The 22,422-nt window shown below is 36.2% G+C and overlaps 1 protein-coding gene across 1 annotated transcript; it reads left to right on the forward strand.

The window, feature by feature from the left end:
* Positions 1–3,266: 3,266 nt before the first annotated feature.
* LOC149233154 (uncharacterized) lies at positions 3,267–6,113 on the forward strand. The gene is made up of 3 exons (XM_089379705.1): positions 3,267–3,563; positions 3,745–4,921; positions 5,169–6,113. Exons 2-3 carry the CDS (start codon positions 4,282–4,284, stop codon positions 5,801–5,803), a joined length of 1,275 nt encoding a protein of 424 aa, XP_089235831.1. The 5' UTR covers positions 3,267–3,563; positions 3,745–4,281; the 3' UTR covers positions 5,804–6,113.
* The last annotated feature ends 16,309 nt before the right edge of the window (positions 6,114–22,422 follow it).

A 22,422-nucleotide genomic window follows, 5' to 3' on the forward strand; every position in this document is an offset into this window, starting at 1 on the left:
TCCCTTCTTCCTAGGGATGCTTTTTTCTTTTCCGGGAAAATCTGCCATGCATTTCCTGAAGAGATTGTGCAGTTCTGGGAAGGACTGTGCAACCCTCTGGCTTATGCATTGAGCAACTTTTGAGCAGAAATACTTCTACACAATTTCTAGGCTGAGTGACTCCCTCTGGCTTATGCACTGAGAAACCTTTGAGCAGAAAGACTTCTACACAATTTCTAGGCTGAGTGACTCCCTCTGGCTTATGCACTAAGCAACTTTTGAGCAGAAAGACTTTTTCACAATTTTTGGGTTGAGTGACTCTGGGCTGCCTCTCATGCTCTGTGCATTTTCCCAGCTAAAGGCTCGCTGTCAACTGGCTCTGCGCAATTCTGGAGTTGAAGGCTCACTGTTGGCTTGGATTGAACATTTCCCAAGGGCAAGGCTGGTTTCCCTCTAGGATTGTGTAGCTCACTAAGGCAAACCTAGAACCAAATTGCAACCAATTCAAGAGGTCAGCTTGTGGTTAGACAACAAAGAAAGTAAGCAAACACAAGCTATAAAGCAAAAGATAAAACTCAATGAAAGCACAAGTACCTGGGTCAGTGCAAGATAAGTTGCTGGGATTTTAGTAGGGAGGCTCCAAAACGAAGCATAGGAAAAATTTTGGAGGGTGGTTGTAGCCGCTACAATAGGTCCATTTGAAAAGATTAAATCTCGTGGACATGCCAAAGGTAATTTTTACCATATCCTCGCAGACCTTACGACTTTTCCTTCAATAATCACGAGGGGTTGCCCAAGTGCCAAATCAACGTCCCTTGAACTCATTATATGAATTAAGATGTTTCTCTTTGAAAGTATAAGGTCAACCAACTACATCTTGACCCTCATCAGTCTTATCTAGAAGAGATATCAGTCCCTAAGGGAATCCTGTGATCCTTCCCCAAGTCTATTTTTCATTAATGAGCTGAGGGAAGGAGTTGGTTCAAATTCTATAAATTGAATTGAATGGAGAGCCACATAACAAGAGAATTTTATGCTTTGTTATGTTGTCAAAATTGCCCCAAGCAATCAAGCATTACATTACAAAGGAATAATTCCATTAGTTTGAGAGTTTTTCCACACTTCATTGAGAGAGAGAGAGAGCTTGCAAGAAGATTGGAGAAGGAAATCATTATTGAGAGCCAAGGGGCACTATTACCCTCATTCGTTCTCTTAAAGTGTGTTCAACACTTACTGTATCTCTACCACCAACAACTAATAAATAGGATTTCCCCCCATACTCTTTGTTTAGTTTGTTTTCCATTATTCTTTATGTTTCTTCCATTGTTTAGTTTGGTTTCTATGCATTGTTTTCCATTAATCACAGTGCATTATTTAGCTTATGTTTAATCCCTAATATCTTCTGTTTTGTGTGAGTTCGTAGGTAGCAAACAACTACAAAGAGAGGAATTTGGAAACCCTTGCTTCAAATTCCAATACACAATAACTGTTGTTATACTTCTCAAATTACCTATTATGACCCCAATTATGAAATGCCACAAATTCTCTAGATCTATTGGCACTGATGCACTCTATCAAAATATATCCAATCTACAAATTGCATGGTCATAATTCTATAAAAACGTAGAAAACTTTATTTAAATTAGCAATAACTCCATTTCTTAGACTCCATTTTGGATTATTTTTTTCTGGGAACTCGAGTATTTTTTCAAGAGGAACTAAGAAATGACTAGTTTCTTTGAATCCTACACAAAAAGTTTCAAGTTCAACTTGAATGCTACCATCCTCTTTGTATTGTAAAAAAATTGCAATAAGAGAAGATTTTTTTTTTCTCCTTTTAGCCTAAGAAAGAGCTTTGAAACCACTTGTAATGTACTTAACCCAAAAGGTTTAGAGCAATCACATAGAATGTAATAGAATACTAAAACAAAATAAAACAACTCAAGATAAAATATTCAAACCCTCACAATGATCTCTTGTATTAATGATATTCATAAATAGATAGCCATGTTGACTTGCCTCTTCAAGAGGGCAACCTCCTAGAGCAAAACTCCAAATACAATAATAAGTCTTGACAAAATAGTACACAACCTTCTACCCAATATATAACTATCAATAAAGATTGCTTAACTACCTACCACACCACTTATAATGAGGTTTTACAAAATAATTTGGGCCTTACTAGTAAAGATGACCCTTTTTACAATGAGTGACTATTAACTAACTATTCAATAAGTCTTTATTCAAGGAAGGCAACCTTATTTATCAATAAAGTATCCTAAGTAAAGAGGTTAGGTTAGATACCTAACATACTTAGTCCAAAAGCCCTTGCCCTACTCTCATTATAAGCACTTGTAAACTACTTCAAGGTCTTAAGTAAAAGTAAACTTGCAAATGATTAAACCCCGTTTCAATCATGTTAAAGAAAATAAGCATAAAGACGAGGATGAATACCAAAGAAAAGGCAAATAAATTAATGATGAGTAAAAAACCCAAATAACAAGCGAGTTGTCTTTAGTGCGACTTTTGGGAGCTTTTCCTATGGGTTTTTCCAGTCTAATTTCTCTAAAATCTGACAGGAATTTATTGAAATCACAAGTTTGATGGGTAAGCTTTGCACAGTTGAAGCGCCCTAGGGGTTTTCCAGGGCCTTGAATCCATATATACAATAAAAAAACCAGTTAAAATAACAAAAATCAAAATTTCAGCTCAATTTTTTCCACCAGATTCCGACACCAAAAAATCCAAAAAATTACACTAAACACAACTCCAATAACAAAAAAAAAATCTCTTTCCCTCACGAACATGAAAACAAATCCTCAAACCCTCTTAAACCTCGTACACCTGGTAAAACCTACATTCATTTCCTTCCACTCATGAGAACCTTTTGTTCAACCCATTATGGCAAAAAAAGAAGAAGATAGATATTAAATTCCAACAATGCTTCCCATAGCCTAAGGTCACCAAAGGAGAGGCCATGGCCGCTCCATAGTGCGTTTCTTTAATGTAAATAATAATAATAAAGAGGTTAGAAAAAGTAGGAACAAAAAACCTTTAATACTCCAATTTTAACCTTTCAATCAACTTCACCCTACATCAATTCCCTCCGCTCCCGCAAAGCTTTAACCTTTTTACTCTTAATCAAAACACGTGCCAAGAAAAAGAGCAGCCGCGGCTCGATGACAAGCTGCTGCCACGTGGCACCAATGGAGTCCCTTGTCAACGGGCGGATTCCATTTCCGACCATGCTTAATCCCATGCAAATGCAAACCCTAAAACATCTTAATGCGCGATAATGTGAATACGATTCGTGGCTGCATACATCGCTCTGCTGATAGTATTTCCTTCCACTTATATATTTACCTTCATCGGAGTGCCGAGAACTCAGTCTCCGTTGGTTTTCTGTACTTACTTTCTGTACTTACTTCGATGGTTAAATTGCTCTGAAAATTACAATAAAAAATGGCAAAGCAATTCCTTCAAGCTCTCGTACTGCGCAGGGAGAGAGACCCTTTTTTTTATCACGGGATACCTACCACTGCATTTAATTGTTGCACAGTTGCACCAACATCTGTGAACTTCCAGTAATTTGTATTTGTTTGTATTTTTGAATAATTTAAATGTATTTATCTAATACACTGCCATTCCCTCCATTTCCCTCGGAGTTGATGCTATTCATTTTACTCTAGTGTCCCTTTTCCAGAGTGATCACTTATGGGTTTTTTTACTTTAATTTAAAATTGATTTTCTCACCTCGGCCTGCAGCTTCCTGGCATATTTTAATTCGGCTGATCATGGGGAACTGGAGGCTATGGTGGTTGTCTTTTTAGGATCTTGTTTTAGGGTTCAGCTTTGTTGATCGTGATTTTCATTGCTTGTTTTGGGGATTGGACCCTCCAGGGCAGCGGGGCAAACAGGTAGAAACAAAACATTGTGATACTGCGCCTTTAAACAAGGCATAATATCTGGCAGCCCTATTTGAGTAAAATATATTGGACAAAAAGCAGTGTTTACAACTGTTTTCAAGTCAAGTGCCAGTCAAGATTAGGCTGTGGATATAATGGGAGCTGTAATTCTAGGCCTTCTTGTGGAGAAAAAGCTGCCCCTTATCTTTTGAGAGGCAAGTCATGGAGATTCATTAGGAGTTTATGCTCTTCTGCGCTGGACTGGTGGGAATAAAGCACATTGGAGGCTCTGTAATCATGGTGGGTCTCAAGAAATGATCCAGTGCAAGAGAAGAGGCTCTGTACTCATGGTGGGTCTCAAGAATTGATCCAGCGCAAGAGAATCTTCAGCCAAAAAATGCCGACTGTATGGTTTTCTTTGAGGAAGTCCTTGCAATGTAAATCAGAGCCTGATGATGTATACGACCCGCAGAAGTCCTCGCAGTTTAAACCAGAGCCTGAGCATGAACCCAAGCATCATCATCTTGCAACAATTGTGACCAGAAAGAACCGTTCTGGCTGCTCAAAAACCATTGCAAATCTCAAGGATGTAATTCATGGCAACAGGACTAGAGCCACGGAGAGGGGTCCCAACACTAGCTGCAGTCCTAGATCAATTGGCAGTAGCGAATTCTTGAATCCCATGTCACACGAGGTCATGATTGTGAACAACTCCAGATGTGAATTGAAGATAACTGGATTGGCAGGAGGCAATGGTTCTACTGTCATTGGAACTATCAAGACAGGGACTCCAGGCCCCGGAACACCCAATAATAATCCATGCTCTAGAGATGGGAGGATTAATGCAGGATGCTATCAAAGTGATTTTACCTTTGCAGGGCATACCGTCTCTTCATCAAACAGCAGTCATCCTTCCACTCCTCGTTTTTCAAATGGTTGTGAAATGGAAGTGATCAGTCAGGTAGCCTGCCAGAAGTGTGGAGAACAGTTTGGCAAGATGGAAGCTCTCGAAACTCATCATCTTGCAAAACATGCTGGTAAGAACCTGCATCCAAGTTTTGTGCATTGATTTTAGTCAGTTAAGAATGTGTTTCAGCCCTTCTTTGTATTTTAGTATGACTGAATGAATGATACTATTGTCTCTGAAACTACGAGAAGATGTAATGATTTCTTCTTTTGGAATAATTTTTATGTATGGTGTTCCCAAAACTGTGTCTCAATAGCATGAGATTTGGATAAGGTTCACAATGCTTATGATGGTCATTGTATTTTATGATTTTGCAGTCACAGAGCTATTGCAAGGTGATTCCTCCAGGAACATTGTGGAGATAATCTTCAGAACAAGCTGGCTGAAAACTGAAAGCCCCCATGGGAGAATTGAGAGAGTACTGAAGGTGCACAACATGCAGAAAACGCTTGCAAGTTTCGAGGAATTTCGTGATATGGTTAAGTCAAAGGCAAGCAAATTGCCCAAGAAGCATCCCAGATGCCTGGCAGATGGGAATGAGCTTCTGAGGTTCCATGGCACCACAATTATGTGTTCCCTAGGCACGAATGGATCTTCTAGCCTATGCAAGCTAGAAGGATGCAATGTTTGTAGGATCATTAGAACAGGATTTTCGGTGAAGGAAGCAGGTTGCAGGGGAATCTATACTACAGCCACAAGTGGTAGAGCTCATGATTCCATTGCTTATTATGAAGATGACTTCATGTTCTCTGCAGTGAAGAAGGCTTTGTTGGTATGCAGGGTTATTGCTGGTCGAGTACACAGGCCTTTGGATAACTTTGGAGAGGTGTCAGCTCCTACTGGTTTTGACTCTGTGGCTGGAAAAGTTGGTCTCTTTTCCAGTATTGAAGAGCTGTTTATCCTCGATCCCAAAGCCCTTCTCCCATGCTTTGTTATCATTTGCAAGTCTTGATTGAGTCTGTCCTTACTCTTGCAATAGGGGGAGCAACACCATTCTTCATAGGAAGTTCCTTTTACTCTTATTTTGTTCTCTGTTTGACTAATCTGTATGCACCTGCCTGCCTTACCCACTGAATTCCTGAATTCCAAATAACTTGATTGTCTGTTATGACCATCTATGGAAGGTTGTCCTGCAATCGATTTACATGGAAAGCTTATTTGTACTTTATGCTTATTAAGCACTCACCTCGCTTATTGTGGCTGGGGAGGTTGTTTTTTAATCTAGGTTGTAATGAAATGGATTAGGTTTTGAAATTGATATACATGACTAAGCTTGGGTTCAAGTGTAATTCCTTGCTTGTTAAGTACCTATGTTCTAAGTGTATTTGCATGCTTATTAAGTACCTGCGCTGTCACTGTGGCTGCTTATCAAGTAACCATCTTTCACATTCTCAATATGGCTCTATGGCTTAGAGGGTGTTTCTCACAACGGCTTGGGAGGGTCTGGAATGGATTTTAAAGTTCAAACTCAGGCTGGATCACATATTGTTGCGTAAAAGGGGAGTTTCTGCATTTTCCAAGTCTCTGGGACGAGAAATTTCCAAGGCTGAGGTGATTCAGCTCCAATGAATATTTCTCTATTAAGTTTTGATGCTGCTTGCAGTGGTAAAATAGTAAATACTTAGTTAATTTAGTATTTCCTCTCAACCATTAGCAATTTTCAGGGTGAGTGGTTTATTTGGGTAGCACTATTCATATTTTGAGAAGCATGAGTTGCTCAGTCAACTGATAGCCATAACCCTTCATGTTCTTATTTTAGCTTTCAAAGTATGATAAAGAAGCCTTCCCAACCCAACTTCTGAGGCCAAAATAGTTATACTCTGGATTTTAATCTATAATGAACATGCCTTGCCAACCCAACTGTGCAGTGCAAAATTTCTTCCATTTCTCTGGTACTGTCTTATCAAGACATAGATAGTCCTCTTTGAGGCATGTTATAAGGTTCATGGCAAGTGGGGGAATGTTACATTGAAAATATGTACATGAGTTGTGTGAAAAAATTGAAGATAAGATTTGGAATAAATTCATGGTTTTCCTGTCATGCTTGCCATGAAAAAGTGATGATCTTTTTATGTAAGTATGTTTGTCAACACAGTACATTCAATATGTACATGATTTAAGATAAGATTTGGTATAAATTCATTGTTTTCCTGTGAAAAAGTGATGATCTTTTATGTGTGAGTATGCTTGTCAACACAGTACGCAATGATTTGATTAGCTTTATCATACAAAATGATTTGATGAGCTTTTTCGAAATGGTTTATGGTTTACTGAGATCGTCATAAATGAGGATACAAAATGATTTGATGAGCTTTTTCGAAATGGTTTATGGTTTACTGAGATCGTCATAAATGAGGAACATGTGGGCACTTGGGAATATTAATAGAAAAATGTTTATCATTTAAATTCTCTGTTAAATAATCAATTTTGCAACTGTTAGCATTAGGAAGAGAATAGTATGAGAAAAACAAAAACACTTTTAATGAATTGGGTCATACTATTTTAAATTTGTTTTTGCCCATTCCCTTTCTGTTTTTCTGATTATTTTATGAGCACTCTCTGAAATGCATCAAGTATACCGTCTTCTATTCCTTCCACTCTGTAATTCCCCCCCTTGTTAAATTACAAGAATGGTCTGAATGCATCAAGCGTACAGTCTTCTATTCCCCTGTACACTGTAATTCCACTCTTGAACGGAGTCTCTCTGCTCACTTGTCAGAGGAAATAAAAGATAAACAATATCACAATGTTGCATCCTTATATTGTTTATAGATTTGGTAAAACCCAGGAAAGCGAACCCAGGGAAAAAAGAAACTGACACGTAACCCCAAGAAATGCTGAAATTGTCAGAATGAATGTGGCCTTTATTGCAGACCTACAGGCCCCCCGGCGTCCTTTGAGGAAGAACCAGGGACAAAAATGTAAAGCAATTACAAGTCAAACTGGGTAATCATAACAAATGAATGCTGGCCGACCTAATAAATGAATGCTTGGCCACTCTTCTGTAAATCTCTCATTGCTCACTTTCAGCCAGTTGCAAGGCTTTGCCAAGTACAGAATGAAACCTCCACTACCAAAATAGTTGCAGAGATCCATTAGAGTTCTAGAGACATTTGGCTGCCTAGCTCGATTGACGCACATTAAAACTATTTTATTGTGTTTAATTTTGGTAAACTAAACGGAATAAAAATTGGCTGCTATATTTAGAGACGATTTTTTAGCGCTAGCTACCAAATGTACCATATTTAAATGTCACATTGCGTTGATCCTCCGGGTGCTATAAGTAATATATAAATATGACAATATTCCGTATAACTTTTTTTTCAAGTTGAAATCAACTTCAATACTAAATGAAAAATAATTTACCTTCTCATAAATTTTTCACCCCTTGTAAAAAGTGAGATCTTCCCTGGTATAAAGCTGTAAAAATAATTACATTCTAACATTACACAACATATATTTTTTTAAAATCAATATAAATTTTATTAAAATAAATTATTATTTAATTAGATTAAGTTTAAGTTTAATATTCTCTTAATTTATAAGATAAATTTTATTAAAATAAATTATTATTTAATTAGATTAAGTTTAAGTTTAATATTCTCTTAATTTATAAGATAATTTTTATTTTCTATAGGTAGTTTTAGTTTTCAACTTTAAATAAATAACTTAATAAAAACTTACCAACTTAGCTAGTCTTGATGATGAATCACATTGATTGGTTAAAAATGTGTCGGCCAAAAAATTCTATTATATGATTTCTACCAAAAAGATATTTCCTAATTCATTAGGAATCACAGAAGCTTGAATTCAATATGATTTCTACCAAAAAGATATTTCCTAATTCATTAGGAATCACAGAAGCTTGAATTCACAAACTTATATATACTTCACGAATTATTATATTTTTATCTATATTTTTTATAAATAAATAAAAACTGCACAAACACACTGGACTTTCACTTTCTTGTATGGTTGTGAATGCATTGTATGGATATTCAAAGAGAAAGCATGAGTATTAGGTATTTGTCTCATTTTACAAAGAGATTTGGATATTAGGTGTTTGTCTTATTTTACAAGGAGATTTGGATATTAGGTGTTTGTCTTATTTTACAAGGAGATTTTGTATTTGAAGAAAGAAAAAAATCAGTAATAATCACATAAGGTACATTTGTGGGCATGTTTCAACCAGATTTTGTATGTTAATGTATGTTTGTTTTACTTGCAAGTGGATTTACATGGATATTATTAGATATTTGTGTCAATATTCCAAGGATAATGATATTTCTCTAGAGTTAGATTTTAAAGTTATAGATAAGGCTTGGACTTAAGGTTTTATGGTTAATAACAAGAGAAGTGAAGTCTTTGGTTGAAGAAGATATGTTTTAGGAAAAGTTTAAAGGAAGTTGAGGTGCATGTGTAAGTCAAACCATTTCATTGTTAGTTTCTCTCCATGTATAATGTTAAAAAATATGTACTTTAGGAAAAGTTTAAAGGAAGTTGAGATGCATGTGTAAGTCAAACCATTTCATTGTTAATTTCTCTCCATATATGATGCCTCTTATCTGCATACACTTATTTGAAAATATTGTATACCAAAATATTATCATGTATTGTAAATATATATTATTTTGTCCTTTAAAAATATTAAATTAAATACTTATTTTACACAATTTACAATAAATTTAATTAATTATATATAATTTTATGTTTTCATTATCAACCACATACACTTGTTAAATTTTAAGTTATATTAATTAAACTCTTATCAATTAATTCAAAACATGTAAAATCAAATCGCATTTATAATAAATTTTAAGTTATACTAATTCAACTCTTATCAATTAATTCAAAACCTGTAAAATCAAATCACATTTATAATAAACTTTAACTCAATTTTTATCAGTTAACTCAAAATATGTAAAATCAAATCACATTCTTATCAATTAATTCAAAACCTGTAAAATCAAATCACATTTATAATAAACTTTAAGTTATATCAACTCAATTTTTATCAGTTAACTCAAAATATGTAAAATCAAATCACATTCTTATCAATTAATTCAAAACCTGTAAAATCAAATCACATTTATAATAAACTTTAAGTTATATTAAATCAATTTTTATCAGTTAACTCAAAACATGTAAAATCAAATCACATTTATAATATGATCACTATTGATTGAAATAAAACATACTATTTTATGTATCTGGGTATTAGAAGATTACATTCTAGGGAAATTATATTAAATTAGAGTATAAAAATATGAAAATAATATTAAAAAGAAAATTAAAATTAGTAGATGATATTAAATTGAAAGATTGGATTATATATTTATTTTTATTTATTATATATATTTAAAATAAATATGTAATTAATAATAGTTTCCAAATAATTAATAATAATTGTGGTATATAATAATTTATATAATATGTTTATTTTGTTTTGGTAAAATTATCTTTTAATTTAATATGAGATATAAAATTGCATTTAATTTTATTTAAAAAATTAGGTTAACATTTTTAAAGTTTTCATAGAATAATGTTAATGAATCAATAAACATTGATGGGTAATAATAATAACTTATAACTATCCTCATTTACCAATTAATAATCAATAATTAAATTATAATATATTTTACCAAAAAAAACCTATTTACTTATATATTTTTATTACATTTTTAAAGTCAAATTAATCATTAATTACTCATCTAATACGTATGATAGCACAGTGGACTTCTTTTGCAACATAACTCATACAATTTTCAGAACTATTTAAGGTCGTCACAGCAGCATGATCAAATGAGATTTGGTACGACGATCTCGTATGACGAAGGTTGACAGCGAGCTGCGTGCACAACGCGAATTTGATAAGTCAAATGAAAATAACGATTTTAAGGTATTTTATGAGACGATTTTAAGGTATTTTATTGTGCATTTAGAGTGGAACTCAACTAGAGTGAAAAAAAATGAGAAAATTGATCATAATTTAGTTGTCAAATTAACGGTGAAGACAATTATCTCTGGTTTCTAACAGCTAATGTAGGCTAACTCATCGCTTTTATTCAAGGAAAACCATGTCACCTGGAATAATTAGTTGGTAGTCCTTAAGGGAGCAGGGTTTCATTCCTGCCAGATGCCTGTGAGTCTTGGGCCAATAACCTATTTCCTTAAATCCAAAAAATACAACTCTTCACTGAACAAAAGCCATTTTAGAACATAAAAAGCCACAACTAAGTTTATTTTTCAACAAATATAATCAAATAAAAAACTAACTTAATACGTTTAAATTAAGCTCAAAGCAATTGTTAATTACCTACTGCGTTTATTGTATAGTGTAATTCTGTTGCATTACCTTCTATAGTGTTTGTCAAGAACAATCTGAAGTTGGAGACAGTTTAATTTCTGGAGACATGGTAGATAGTATCTGTGGTAACCGAGGCCACGGTTAGTGCTTGTTTATTTGCCATGGTTATTTTTTGTCAGACTGGGGATCCTCAAATTTTTTACCTTCAGCTCGCGCATTAATGCTTATGGTGTTGTCAGTTTTTGCAAAGCATCCAGTCGTTTTAACTGAACAAATCACGGTGCCATTGATTTGGCTCAAACATTTATGTTTTCACTAAATGAAAACTCTAAACAAAATAAATGCAAATATTAAAGCGCCATCAGCGTAGAGGCGAAGAAAACTTTAAACAAAATAAATGCAAATATTAAAGCGCCATCAGTATAGATGTGCTGTTTTATTAAATTTCGTTGGGATTTTGTACAAGCAATTAATAATGTCTCGGTGGAGATGGTGGAGTGTATAAATAACCATTATATATGCTGGGGACGTTAATGGCCACATGGGTATACATTTAAGTTGTTGTCATGACTTTTGTGTCCAGTAGTCGTGTGATTACAGAGTCATGTAGGACAAACCCTCACATGCATGGTGTCGTTGCTTTGAATAAGACGAGAGGGGAATCCACATCAATGTCTTCACATTGTTAATATGATGTTTTTGGCTTTACTTAATTGGAATGATTCTTCTATATAGCAGTGGTATATATTCTTATTGTTTGTTATAAAGGCTTTTACTTAATTTTTGGAATGATTTTTCTATATTGGTTGCGAAGGGAGAGCTGGATTTTATTTAATTGGAATCACTTTTCTATGGAGCAGTATCTATCCTTATTGGTTGTAATAAAGGGATAGCTACATATAGTTAAATTAGCATGATTCTGGTTGTCTAAAGTGATCTCTAACTTAATTGGTTGTGATAAAAGGATAGCTAGATATGATTATGAGAAGACTTGCAATGTGAGTAACTTATAATTGGTTGGGTTGTAGTTTAGTGATAAGTTGTCAATTTATTGAGTATTTAATGGTTGATTGTATTGTGATTGAGTGGTACAAGTCATTATAAAGTATCTTATAGATGATTCGATAGTGAATCAATGATGGTTGTTTTTATTGTAAGATTTGATAGATCATTAGTATTGTGTTTAAAGGGTTAACTTAGAAATACAAATTAAAATGTGATTCATTCACCATCAAACTTGATTATGAATTATTATGGATGTAATATTAAAATAGTTTGTCACGACAAATCTTACAATGTTTTGAAAATCTTTTATTTGTGTAGTTTGTTACTTTAGATCTCATATTTATTATTACTAGCTTAATGCTCATATTTAGGAAAATCACCAAAATCTGAAATGAAAGGACAAGCAAATGGACACACCATCTACACAAGATGTGATCTAGGAATCTGATATAGGAGAAATCCTAGCTCGAAGGCAAGGCCTATGCTTTCCTCTATTTTCCTCATTTAAGAAATGCAAGTATAAAAAAGGGCACTCATTATGGAGTTTTCAAGGGCACTATGATTTAAATCGCTACTATAGAATCTTTCACCTCCTTTGTTATGCTTTAATATCATACTCCTAGATGCTCTGCTCAACTATGGAATATAACAATGCCAAAAAAATGAGACTCCTCTTCCTAGTGGCCCAATATTTAACATAGTTTGCTAGTTGTTTAAAGTTAGGGTTAGCATTTTGCATCCTTGAATCCTCAATTAGTGTTAGGGTTTTTGACCCTCTAGAATATTCTTAAAAGTCAATGTATGACTTGCTCCACATATTGAGAAATAGGGGTTAGTGTGGTATTAACTTGGTATGATGGTGGTCAACAACACACATTAACTTTATGGAGCCATGACTTCTAGATACAAACTCCAATTGACATTAATTTTCACATCATTGAATAAAAGTTTGGTGTGTAAAACAACATTGAGCGGATGTGAGTTGTTGTTATAGACATATTTGGGCACTGCAACACCAATCACATATGTCTGTAAACCAAGGGCTTATAAACCCCTAAAAGTGTTGTTTCAAACCCTAAAGGATCAAGGTCAATTGATTACATCATTTCCCAGAAGTTCTCCCTGAAAAACTGCTCAGAACTAGTCAAAACTGACCATACAGACTGCTCCATGCTGAGGGTGCAATGCATCTCACCTGCTACACACAAAGGGTGCAATGCATACTGAAAATCCATTCTATAGGGTGCAATGAGCGAGAGCAGACAAATGGCAGAAGTAGTTTGCTAGGTAGAAACTCAAATAATCTTCTAGAAACTGCTCATATGACACTTGCCTCTCTGAATTCGCCCAGGGATGAGTAAGAGATCATGAAATCTTCAAGTGGAAACAAGAACTATCAGTGAAATGACACTAATCAAAATCCCAGAAGCTGACTCACTCTCCTGCAAACATCTATATATGGATCCCTCATCCTAGAGATCCAGAGGCTGGAATTTTGTAATTTGCAAGGAAGTGCTGTTGGTTTCTCTTTGAGACATTGTATTGTTGGGTGATCTTGCTTTGTATGAGGTGAAGAGGGCTTTCATGCTGGGAGGATGATGCTGGATTAGACAGCTTGGTTGTAATCCTCTCTTCTACTACTTCTATCAATAAAGCTATTTTAATTTTCCTCCATATACTTGTGTATATCTGAATCTTGTATTTGTATATGCATTTGTATGGTTAATGTACATCTGATCCTATATTGTTTATGGTTATAGATCTCTATGCTTTGATGGTATTTTGCTGCTTTGACTCTATAGGTGTTCTTTGATGCGGGACAAGTGAGAAAAGAGTGGTGAAAGCTCTGTCAAAGGAGAGGGGAAACAAGCAAGGAGACTAGCGAAAGACTGAGGTTGGTACTCTCTGCTTCTCTCTCATCTATCTCCCATAAAGGAAAACACAAGTAACTTTAGTTTGTTTGTTTCTAAGATAGATATTCGTCTTAGTGGGACTAGCAGCTCTGAATGGACACTAGTTTTCCCGATAACAAAATGGCGACTCCGCTGGGGAGCGAATAGTTTGTTTGTTTTGTTACTGTTGTTTGCTTTATAAACTACAGACGGGGCCTGAAGTTAAGCCGGCTAGCCTTCGAATTGCTTTTGCTCTGTAACTGTAAAGTAGATCAACGTTGCTTCAGTGAATCTCCGGGTAGTTTATAAACTAAACATATGACTTGCAAACATCCTAAGTGCATTGGTGGTAGCTCAAATAACTTCATTAGATCAGCCCCTATACTTTGTCTTTACTGTCTATCATTAGCTCGACCTAAATCCCTGAACTTAGCTGCAAACTGTGAGTGAAAACCAAGCTTAGTCTTGTCCCTGGACCATCGCACTATCTCTCATTAGCAATCTGGATGCATCACACCTCCCATGTGTTGCAGGTGAGATGCATCCTTGTTTCCTTGTGTTACAGGTGCGATGATTGAGTGAGACTATTTCTACCTCCAGATTTTGGTTTTTTCTTCATTGTCTTCAGCTTTATTCAGTAGTTTTGCTGTCTATGATCAGTATATCATTGTTGAAACCTTCTTCCTTTGCATTATTCAGCCTCCATTGATAAGGAATTGTGAATGTTTTTTTTATGTATTTTTCATCATTTTCAGTCCTCCTTTGCAAATAGTAGCTTAATCGAACTGTTATTTTTTGATTTGAAAGTGTCGCAACTGTCGTTTTCAGTCAAGAAAAAGAGTGTCGTAAAGTCTTCCTCTTTTAGATAATCGATTACACTTTTGCCATTGTACTTGATTTTGAAATTATTAGTATTTCAAGTGTCAAAAGCAGTTTTAAATTCGAAATCGCAAAGTGTCGTCTTAGTCTTCCTTTCGTTTCGAAAAGAGAAAATTGTTAGTACTGTTGCTTTGAAAGAAAATAGTTCAGATCTGTACTTAGTTTTTTTTTGGTCATTCTCACATTCAGGAAACTGAAAAACAAATACATGCATGTGCATTTGCTTTTAGATTGCATGCGGGAATTGATTTAGGAAAAGTGCATCTAGTGTGTGCTCTCTGCTCTATGTTGAAAGAATTTTACTTCTCTTTCTTTAGTAGCCAGGATTTTCATTGCTAAAAGAAAGTAAACGTTTGTTTATCATCTTAGATTGCATGTTTAGGAATTGTATATCTACATCACGCAGTGAACCTTAAAGGAAAACTTCTTAAGAAAGATCAACTGTAAAATAAACCTCAATGAACATAAAAACGCTTTGGAACCTAATGCACAACATCTAGAAGTCTAGGCTAGAGACGTATTCTGGCATCGTAAAGCCTGGTAACTAACGTTTTCATCATAGGTGGGTGATTCCTCTTCTTTGATACAACAAATGCCAGTACGGACTTGTGCTCCCACGTACCGTCGAGTATATATTGGGAGACCACAATAGGCTACATCCTTTATCCTTAGGAAGCCATGTCTGCCGCCCTATCGATCGCAATGCACTGAACACAACATTCAGGAAGATTGACTGCCGTACTGTAAAAAGTATTCTGCAGTTTTGCAATTGGTTTGGTAATCCCTCTGTCTAGATTTCCAGAGTAGTCACTTTCGTTCCTTTTCAGACTCCTTAAAAGAAAAGGTCCATTTGAGCACTTGTCACTTCAGGCTCATTAAAAATCAAAGGTGACTAGAGTCATCTTTAGCTTTTTCTCGACTCTTAAAAATTGAAAAAGCAAGTTGTGTCAAAGCGTCATAAAATTTATTTTAATCGTAATAACATCACTGTTCCCTCGTTGGTCTTAGGTTGAGAAAATGGAGTCTACCAATCAAGGATTTCCCCTTGGGGGAAATCCTAGTCCTTTCTCTTCTTGGGGAGATGTTGGTGCTCCACACATGGCTACATTGTCCCTCCCAGGACTCACAATTGGCCTGCCAATATGGCTTTTCTCGACCTTTGTCGTTCAAAACACCGTAAATCCTCAGCAATCAAATCAGCAACCAGATGATACTGAAGTTTCTCCCCCACCTTCTACTTCGTTTGTTTCTCCCTCTCCTTCTTCCTCTTCGCTTGGTGAAAACACTAAAAACCAAGTAACTGAGAAGAAGAAGAAAGGGAAGGAGAAGAAGAAGAAGAAGCCAATGGTGAAAGGGGGCAACCATGCATTGTCTAGCAAAAATCCACACACTGCACCTTCCAAACCTAAATCTCCATGTGTCATTTGCAAGGGAGACCACTATCATCGAGATTGTCCCTGCATCCCACGGATCTTGAGGGACTGGTCTCCCCGCTTGCACAATCTGGTGTCTTCAACCTCTGACGATCATGTTGAGAGCACACCATCAACTAGTGAAAACGAAGTCAATGGAAAGAAAGGAAGATCTAAATTTCCTTGTAGACTGTGTGAAGGCGATCATGCCCTCCACTGTTGTCCTTTCCTGGACAAAGCTAAAAGAGTCTTGGATAACCGTCCTACTTCACCGTAGCGACTTCCTCTTGGATACAGGAAACTCTTGCCAAGTCCATCGCTCGTTGAAAATCCAACTTACACGCCTTTGTTGTCAGTCGAAGCACCTATCATCAAAGATAAACCCTTTGAGTCTACACCGGACCAAAGTAAACAGGTCGAGATGGCAATCAACCCAGTCTTGTCTTCAGAAGGTCCACCTTCAGATGATACAATCACCAAAGAGAATGAGAATGACACCGTTAAAATTCTTTTTGTTAACACATAATCCGATGAACATGGGGGCAATCTACCATTACTTTACCGCAAGAAGGAAGTTTGTCAGAGATTCATCCGGCCGTTTATTCGGTCCCTCCCAAGGATAATTTTAGGGGCGAATGTTCGCCCTTTGGCGAAATTAAGGGGTTTTAAATTTTTAGTGGGCGAATATTTTGTATCATAGTACATTTTTACAAATCACCTCAAATAGCCCACCTTATTTTAAGGGAGAGGGTAAAAAAGGTAAATTTAGCCCTTGAAATTAGGACTTACAACCTTCCATTCGCCCATTTTCAAGAATAGGTTTTATTTAAGTGAATCCATTCGCCCATTTTCAAGAATAGGTTTTATTTAAGTGAATCCTATGGGCCAAATACCATATTTATAAAAGAGGTATGGTAAATTAATAAAAATATAAATAAATGAGAGGTATGGTAAATAAATAAAACATTTTTTATATTTACTCCATAAGTCACCTTATATACATGTAAGGGTGTAAACAAATAAAAATATAAGTAAAGTGGAGGTATGGTAAATAAATAAAACGTCTTTTTATACTTACTCAAAACGTATGGTAAATAAATAAAAATATAAATAAACTAGACGTATCGTAAATAAATAAAACCTCTTTTTATATTTAGTCCATAACCCTCGTTCTATTTATGAAGGCTCAAGAAAGAGGTTTTATTTAAGTGAATCCTATGGACCAAATACCATATTTGTAAAAGAGGTATGGTAAATTAATAAAAATATAAATAAACGAGAGGTATGGTAAACAAATAAAACATTTTTTTATATTTACTCCATAAGTCACCTTATATTTACGAACACTCAAAAAATGGGTTATATTTAGGTGAAACCTATGGCCAAAATACTATGGGACAAATACCATGGACTAGATTGTTATTAATACCATGCAAAAAACCATTATTAACCCTAATATTAGAATTAATAAAAATAAAAATGGCACATGGTATTGACCCATGGTATTCACCAAAATGGCACATGGTATTGACCCATGGTATTCACATGGAATGTAGCCTATTTAAATGGGGGAATTAAACCAACATGTAGCCTATGCTAAGATTCACTAGGACTTTACAAAGTTTTATTATTTAGTGAAAGACTCGGAAAGATCTTACAAGATTTTATAATTGAATAAAATATTCGCCATGCCTGGTGAGAGATTCGCCAAAAAATTATATATACATATTATATTATTGATAAAATCGCCTTCCATTTTTCCTATATACCATGGAGATTCGCCCATTTATTATATTTATAAATTTACCGGGGGTTCTTAAAATTTTCCCTGGTCCCTCCTCCAAGAAATATAGTCGTTTCCTTCGATTGGAATCTACTAGGGAGACCCCGCCTACTATCTAATGTACCATTCCAAATCATAGTGCAAGCTTACAGAATGATCATGGTTGGTACTATCATAGATGAAGGGGCTTATGTGAGTATCATTTCCTCAACTGTTTGGAAAGCGCTTGGTTCGCCATCGCTTCTACCTGAGATTCGAAATCTGTCAGGCTTCAACAAAGGAACCAGTCGACCTTTAGGGATCCTTCCTAACTTGCCTATAATGTTGAGAAGGAAAACCATTCATCTAAACGTGATGGTAGTCCAAGGGCCTCTAGATTACAATCTACTCCTTAGGCGTGACTACATTTACAACATGGGAGCTATTGTTTCCTCACTCTTTCGAGTGATGTGTTTTCCGTATGAAGGCAGAATGGTCCAACTAGTTGATCAACTTTCATTCCCTGGTTCAAACACAGCTACTAGTCAAATGCCATCCCTAAATGGTATTTTTGCACAAGGAATGTCTCATCAACCTCTAGTCCGTCCACCTGATGATCGCGAGTGATTCAGTGAATGTGACTAAACCTAGGGGGCATGCGCCCTGGTCTGCTTTGGTAGGAAAACCCCAGATATAAGGTAGGTTTCCGCGTAGGATATATGACTAGTCTGACACCCCTGTCCATTTAGGAAAATGGGATTAGACTGGAAAAGGATTCCCCCGTCAAAGGTTATGTGATTGGAAATTCCCACCATTCACCTTTGTCTATTTCGGACAGAGCCAAGGAAGTGTTTTGTCTGCAAATGCGGATGGAACAACCTTGCTTTAATGCAAGAACTTCCATATGGTAACCTGGAAACTCTACTTCTCTTTATACCTGGGGGCATGCAAACCTTTTTGCATGCAAGTGAAAAATGACCTTTTATTTTCTTAGTTTGTAGGCTCTCAACCCTTTAACCTCGTAGGTTGGTCATTCCTAGCTTGCATACAAAAGGCTCCGGAGCAAAGTTTCGCATGGGGAAAGCTCCCTAAAAAATGAACCTACCAATGAGAGACATCCTTATTATACGACTGGCACGAGCAGGTTTACGCAAAGTTCAAGCTCATTAAAAAATAAACCTAGCAATGAGCACATGTTTCCCCAGAGTTCAAGCTCATTAAAAAATGAACCCACCTTCGGTAAATAATCTTTGCGATCGCATAGCTATCAGCTTTTGAACCTTGGTCGTGTTCTTACCATCACCTCCACTCTTTTTTAGCCGATCATACGCCTCCATTTGATTGTTTACCATTTTGAGGAACAACTGCGATGCGTGATTCTATTAGCCACCTTCTTTACACTGCCGTGATCGAAAAGTTCCAAACCTTACCTAGAACCAGTTGCTATCCGAAAACATCACTCGTTCCTCAAAAAACGAGTCTCCTTTAAGCTCTTTTTAGACTCGTAAAATATGAAAAGATTGCCGAGCAATTGGCCTTTCCAGCTCGTTAAAGTGATTGGAAGTGCCATCCATCCTCTATATTTTAATCTTTCTGGACCTGAGGGATCATTACACAAAAAGATCGATCATTTTTCTTGTTCGACTCGTTAAAACTATCGAAAAGTCATCCCTTTCGTATTATTTTATACTTTTTTGGAATTAAGGGATTATATTATGAAAAAGGACTGTTGGAGTTTCCTTTCCGTATCTTTTTAGACTCTCTGAAATTGAAAAGGACCGAGTTATCTTTGTCGTTAAACTCGTTAAAACAATACTAACAAACTTTTCCATGCAAACAATAGCGAGTTTCACTGTCGCTAGGCTCGTTAAAACATAGTGACAGGTTTGCGCGAAGGGAAAATTATAGAACAAGCATATGTTATCCTCCTCAAGCTTGACAAAAATAAAGAGATACTGGTCAACAATGACTGGGGAAAAAGGGAAGAAAACTTGAATAACTTCATTGGTAGTAGGTCGCTCTTGAACATGACACTTTCACTCCATCACCATGATTGAGTCGGGTTGGGTTATTCCTTTCACCAGTCATATCACCATTGGTCTTCCGTACCATCCATTTTGGGGTTAACCTACCAATCCATTCCAGTGTCGCCGATATGTTCAAGAGAATTCGCTCAGAGAATTCACGAACCCAGCTAACGCCTCATCCGCTGCAATACCTTAATGCTCCATTCTTTCATGACCGCCACCCTGAACCTTGTATTATCAAATCGTTTTCACCTCCACAAAATCATTTGCTCCGTTCCGCGTCGTAGATGTGGGATTCATCAAGGCCCTCCTACGACGAGTCATTTCTTGTCGACATTAGCTCATTATCCAAGAAGTTGAATTAGGAACAACCCTTTCAGTACTTTGAAGCTTGCATGCCTCAATGGCAAGTTTCTCACTTTTGGTGACAGGTTTACATTAATGGCCTCTGACCATAAGATTTTGTGTGGTGTTTGACATCAACTCATGTATTCACACCACGTGAATTGTACTGCAGTACCTTGAGGGTCATCATCATTATCGGTGATTACTCTCACACCTATTAACAACTTACATCAATGGCTGGTAATCAGGTGATGTCTTTCCATGTTCGACATCAAAACATCTTTTCACATGGATTGACTTGTACTTCGGGTGAAGATTGAACGAGTTTGAAGACCCCAGATCTAGTTTCATCTATCTAGGCTGCAATATATTCAGGTAAATAAAGACATCAAATGTACATCATAGCTGCACAGATAATCATCCAAACTAAGGGATGATGGCTCTACCAGAATCATCAATCTCCCACACAGACGATTGTCTGTTTTATGTACATGAAAATGAATTTATAAAGCTGAGCATGGGAATGCCCGCCTTAGCTAGATCATCAAAATATTATGAAGATAATGTATTGTACTGTATCTTATTATAGGTCACCTTCCAATTCGAAAAACCTCGGATCCTCATAATAAAGCATTTCACCTGACATCAGAATATTTACGACCTCATGCTTTAGGGGGAAACTGTTATAGACATATTTGGGCACTGCAACCCCAATCACATATGTTCGTAAACCAAGGGCTTCTAAACCCATAGAAGTGTTGTTTCAGACCCTAAAGGATCAAGGTCAACTGATTACATCATTTCCTAGAAGTTCTCCGTGAAAAACTGCTCAGAACTGGTCAAAACTGGACCATACAGACTGCTCCATGTTGAGGGTGCAATGCATCTCACTTGCTACACACAAAGGGTGCGATGCATACTGAAAATCCCTTCTGTAGGGTGCGATGAGTGAGAGCAGACAAATGGCAGAAGCAGTTTGCTAGGTGGAAACTCAAAGAATCTTCTAGAAACTGCTCATATGACACTTGCCTCTCTGAATTCACCCAGGAATGAGTAAGAGATCATGAAATCTCCAAGTGGAACCAAGAACTATCAGTGAAATGACACTAATCAAAATCCCAGAAGCTCACTCACTCTCCTGCAAACATATATATATGGATCCCTCATCCTAGAGATCTAGAGGCTAGAATTTTGTAATTTTCAAGGAAGTGTTGTTGGTTTCTCTTTGAGACATTGTATTGTTGGGTGATCTTGCTTTGTATGAGGTGAATATGGCTTTCATGCTGGGAGGATGATGCTGGATCAGATAACTTGGTTGTAATCCTCTCTTCTACTACTTCTATCAATAAAGCTATTTGAGTTTTCCTCCATATACTTGTGTATCTTTGAATCTTGTATTTGTATATGCATTTGTATGGTTAATTTACATCTGATCCTATATTGTTTATGGCTATAGATCTCTATGCTTTGATGGTATTTTGCTGCTTTGACTCTACAGGTGTTCTTTGAAGCGAGACAAGTGAGAAAAGAGTGGTGAAAGCTCTATCAAAGGAGAGGGGAAACAAGCAAGGAGACTAGCGAAAGACTGAGGTTGGTACTCTCTGCTTCTCTCTCATCTATCTCCCATAAAGGAAAACACAAGTAACTTTAGTTTGTTTGTTTCTAAGATAGATACCCATCTTAGTGGGACTAGCAGCTCTGAATGGACACTAGTTTTCCCGATAACAATTGTGCTCACAATTTTTTACTTGAAAAAGTCTTGTTTGATGTCTCAAAATAGTTTTAGAAGGTTCCAAATCCTAAATCACCAAGTTGGGACCAAGCCTTAAAATGTACCCTACAAGTTATTCTCTCTAATTTTTCCACCTAGAAAGTACTTAAATAAATGATAAATTATGTAATGATCCATTCTAGTTCATATTTTCCCATTTAGGGAGGCTTT

Source organism: Pinus tabuliformis, chromosome J (assembly GCF_031772625.1).
Source record: "Pinus tabuliformis cultivar Carrire ecotype Pingquan chromosome J, CPIR1, whole genome shotgun sequence".
Classification (NCBI taxonomy): Eukaryota; Viridiplantae; Streptophyta; class Pinopsida; order Pinales; family Pinaceae; genus Pinus; species Pinus tabuliformis.

Coding starts and splice junctions, on each gene's coding strand:
- LOC149233154 (XM_089379705.1), top strand. CDS start 4,282: ATGCCGACTGTATGGTTTTCTTTGAGGAAGTCCTTGCAATGTAAATCA. Junction 4,922..5,168: donor TCATCTTGCAAAACATGCTG/GTAAGAACCTGC, acceptor ATGATTTTGCAG/TCACAGAGCTATTGCAAGGT.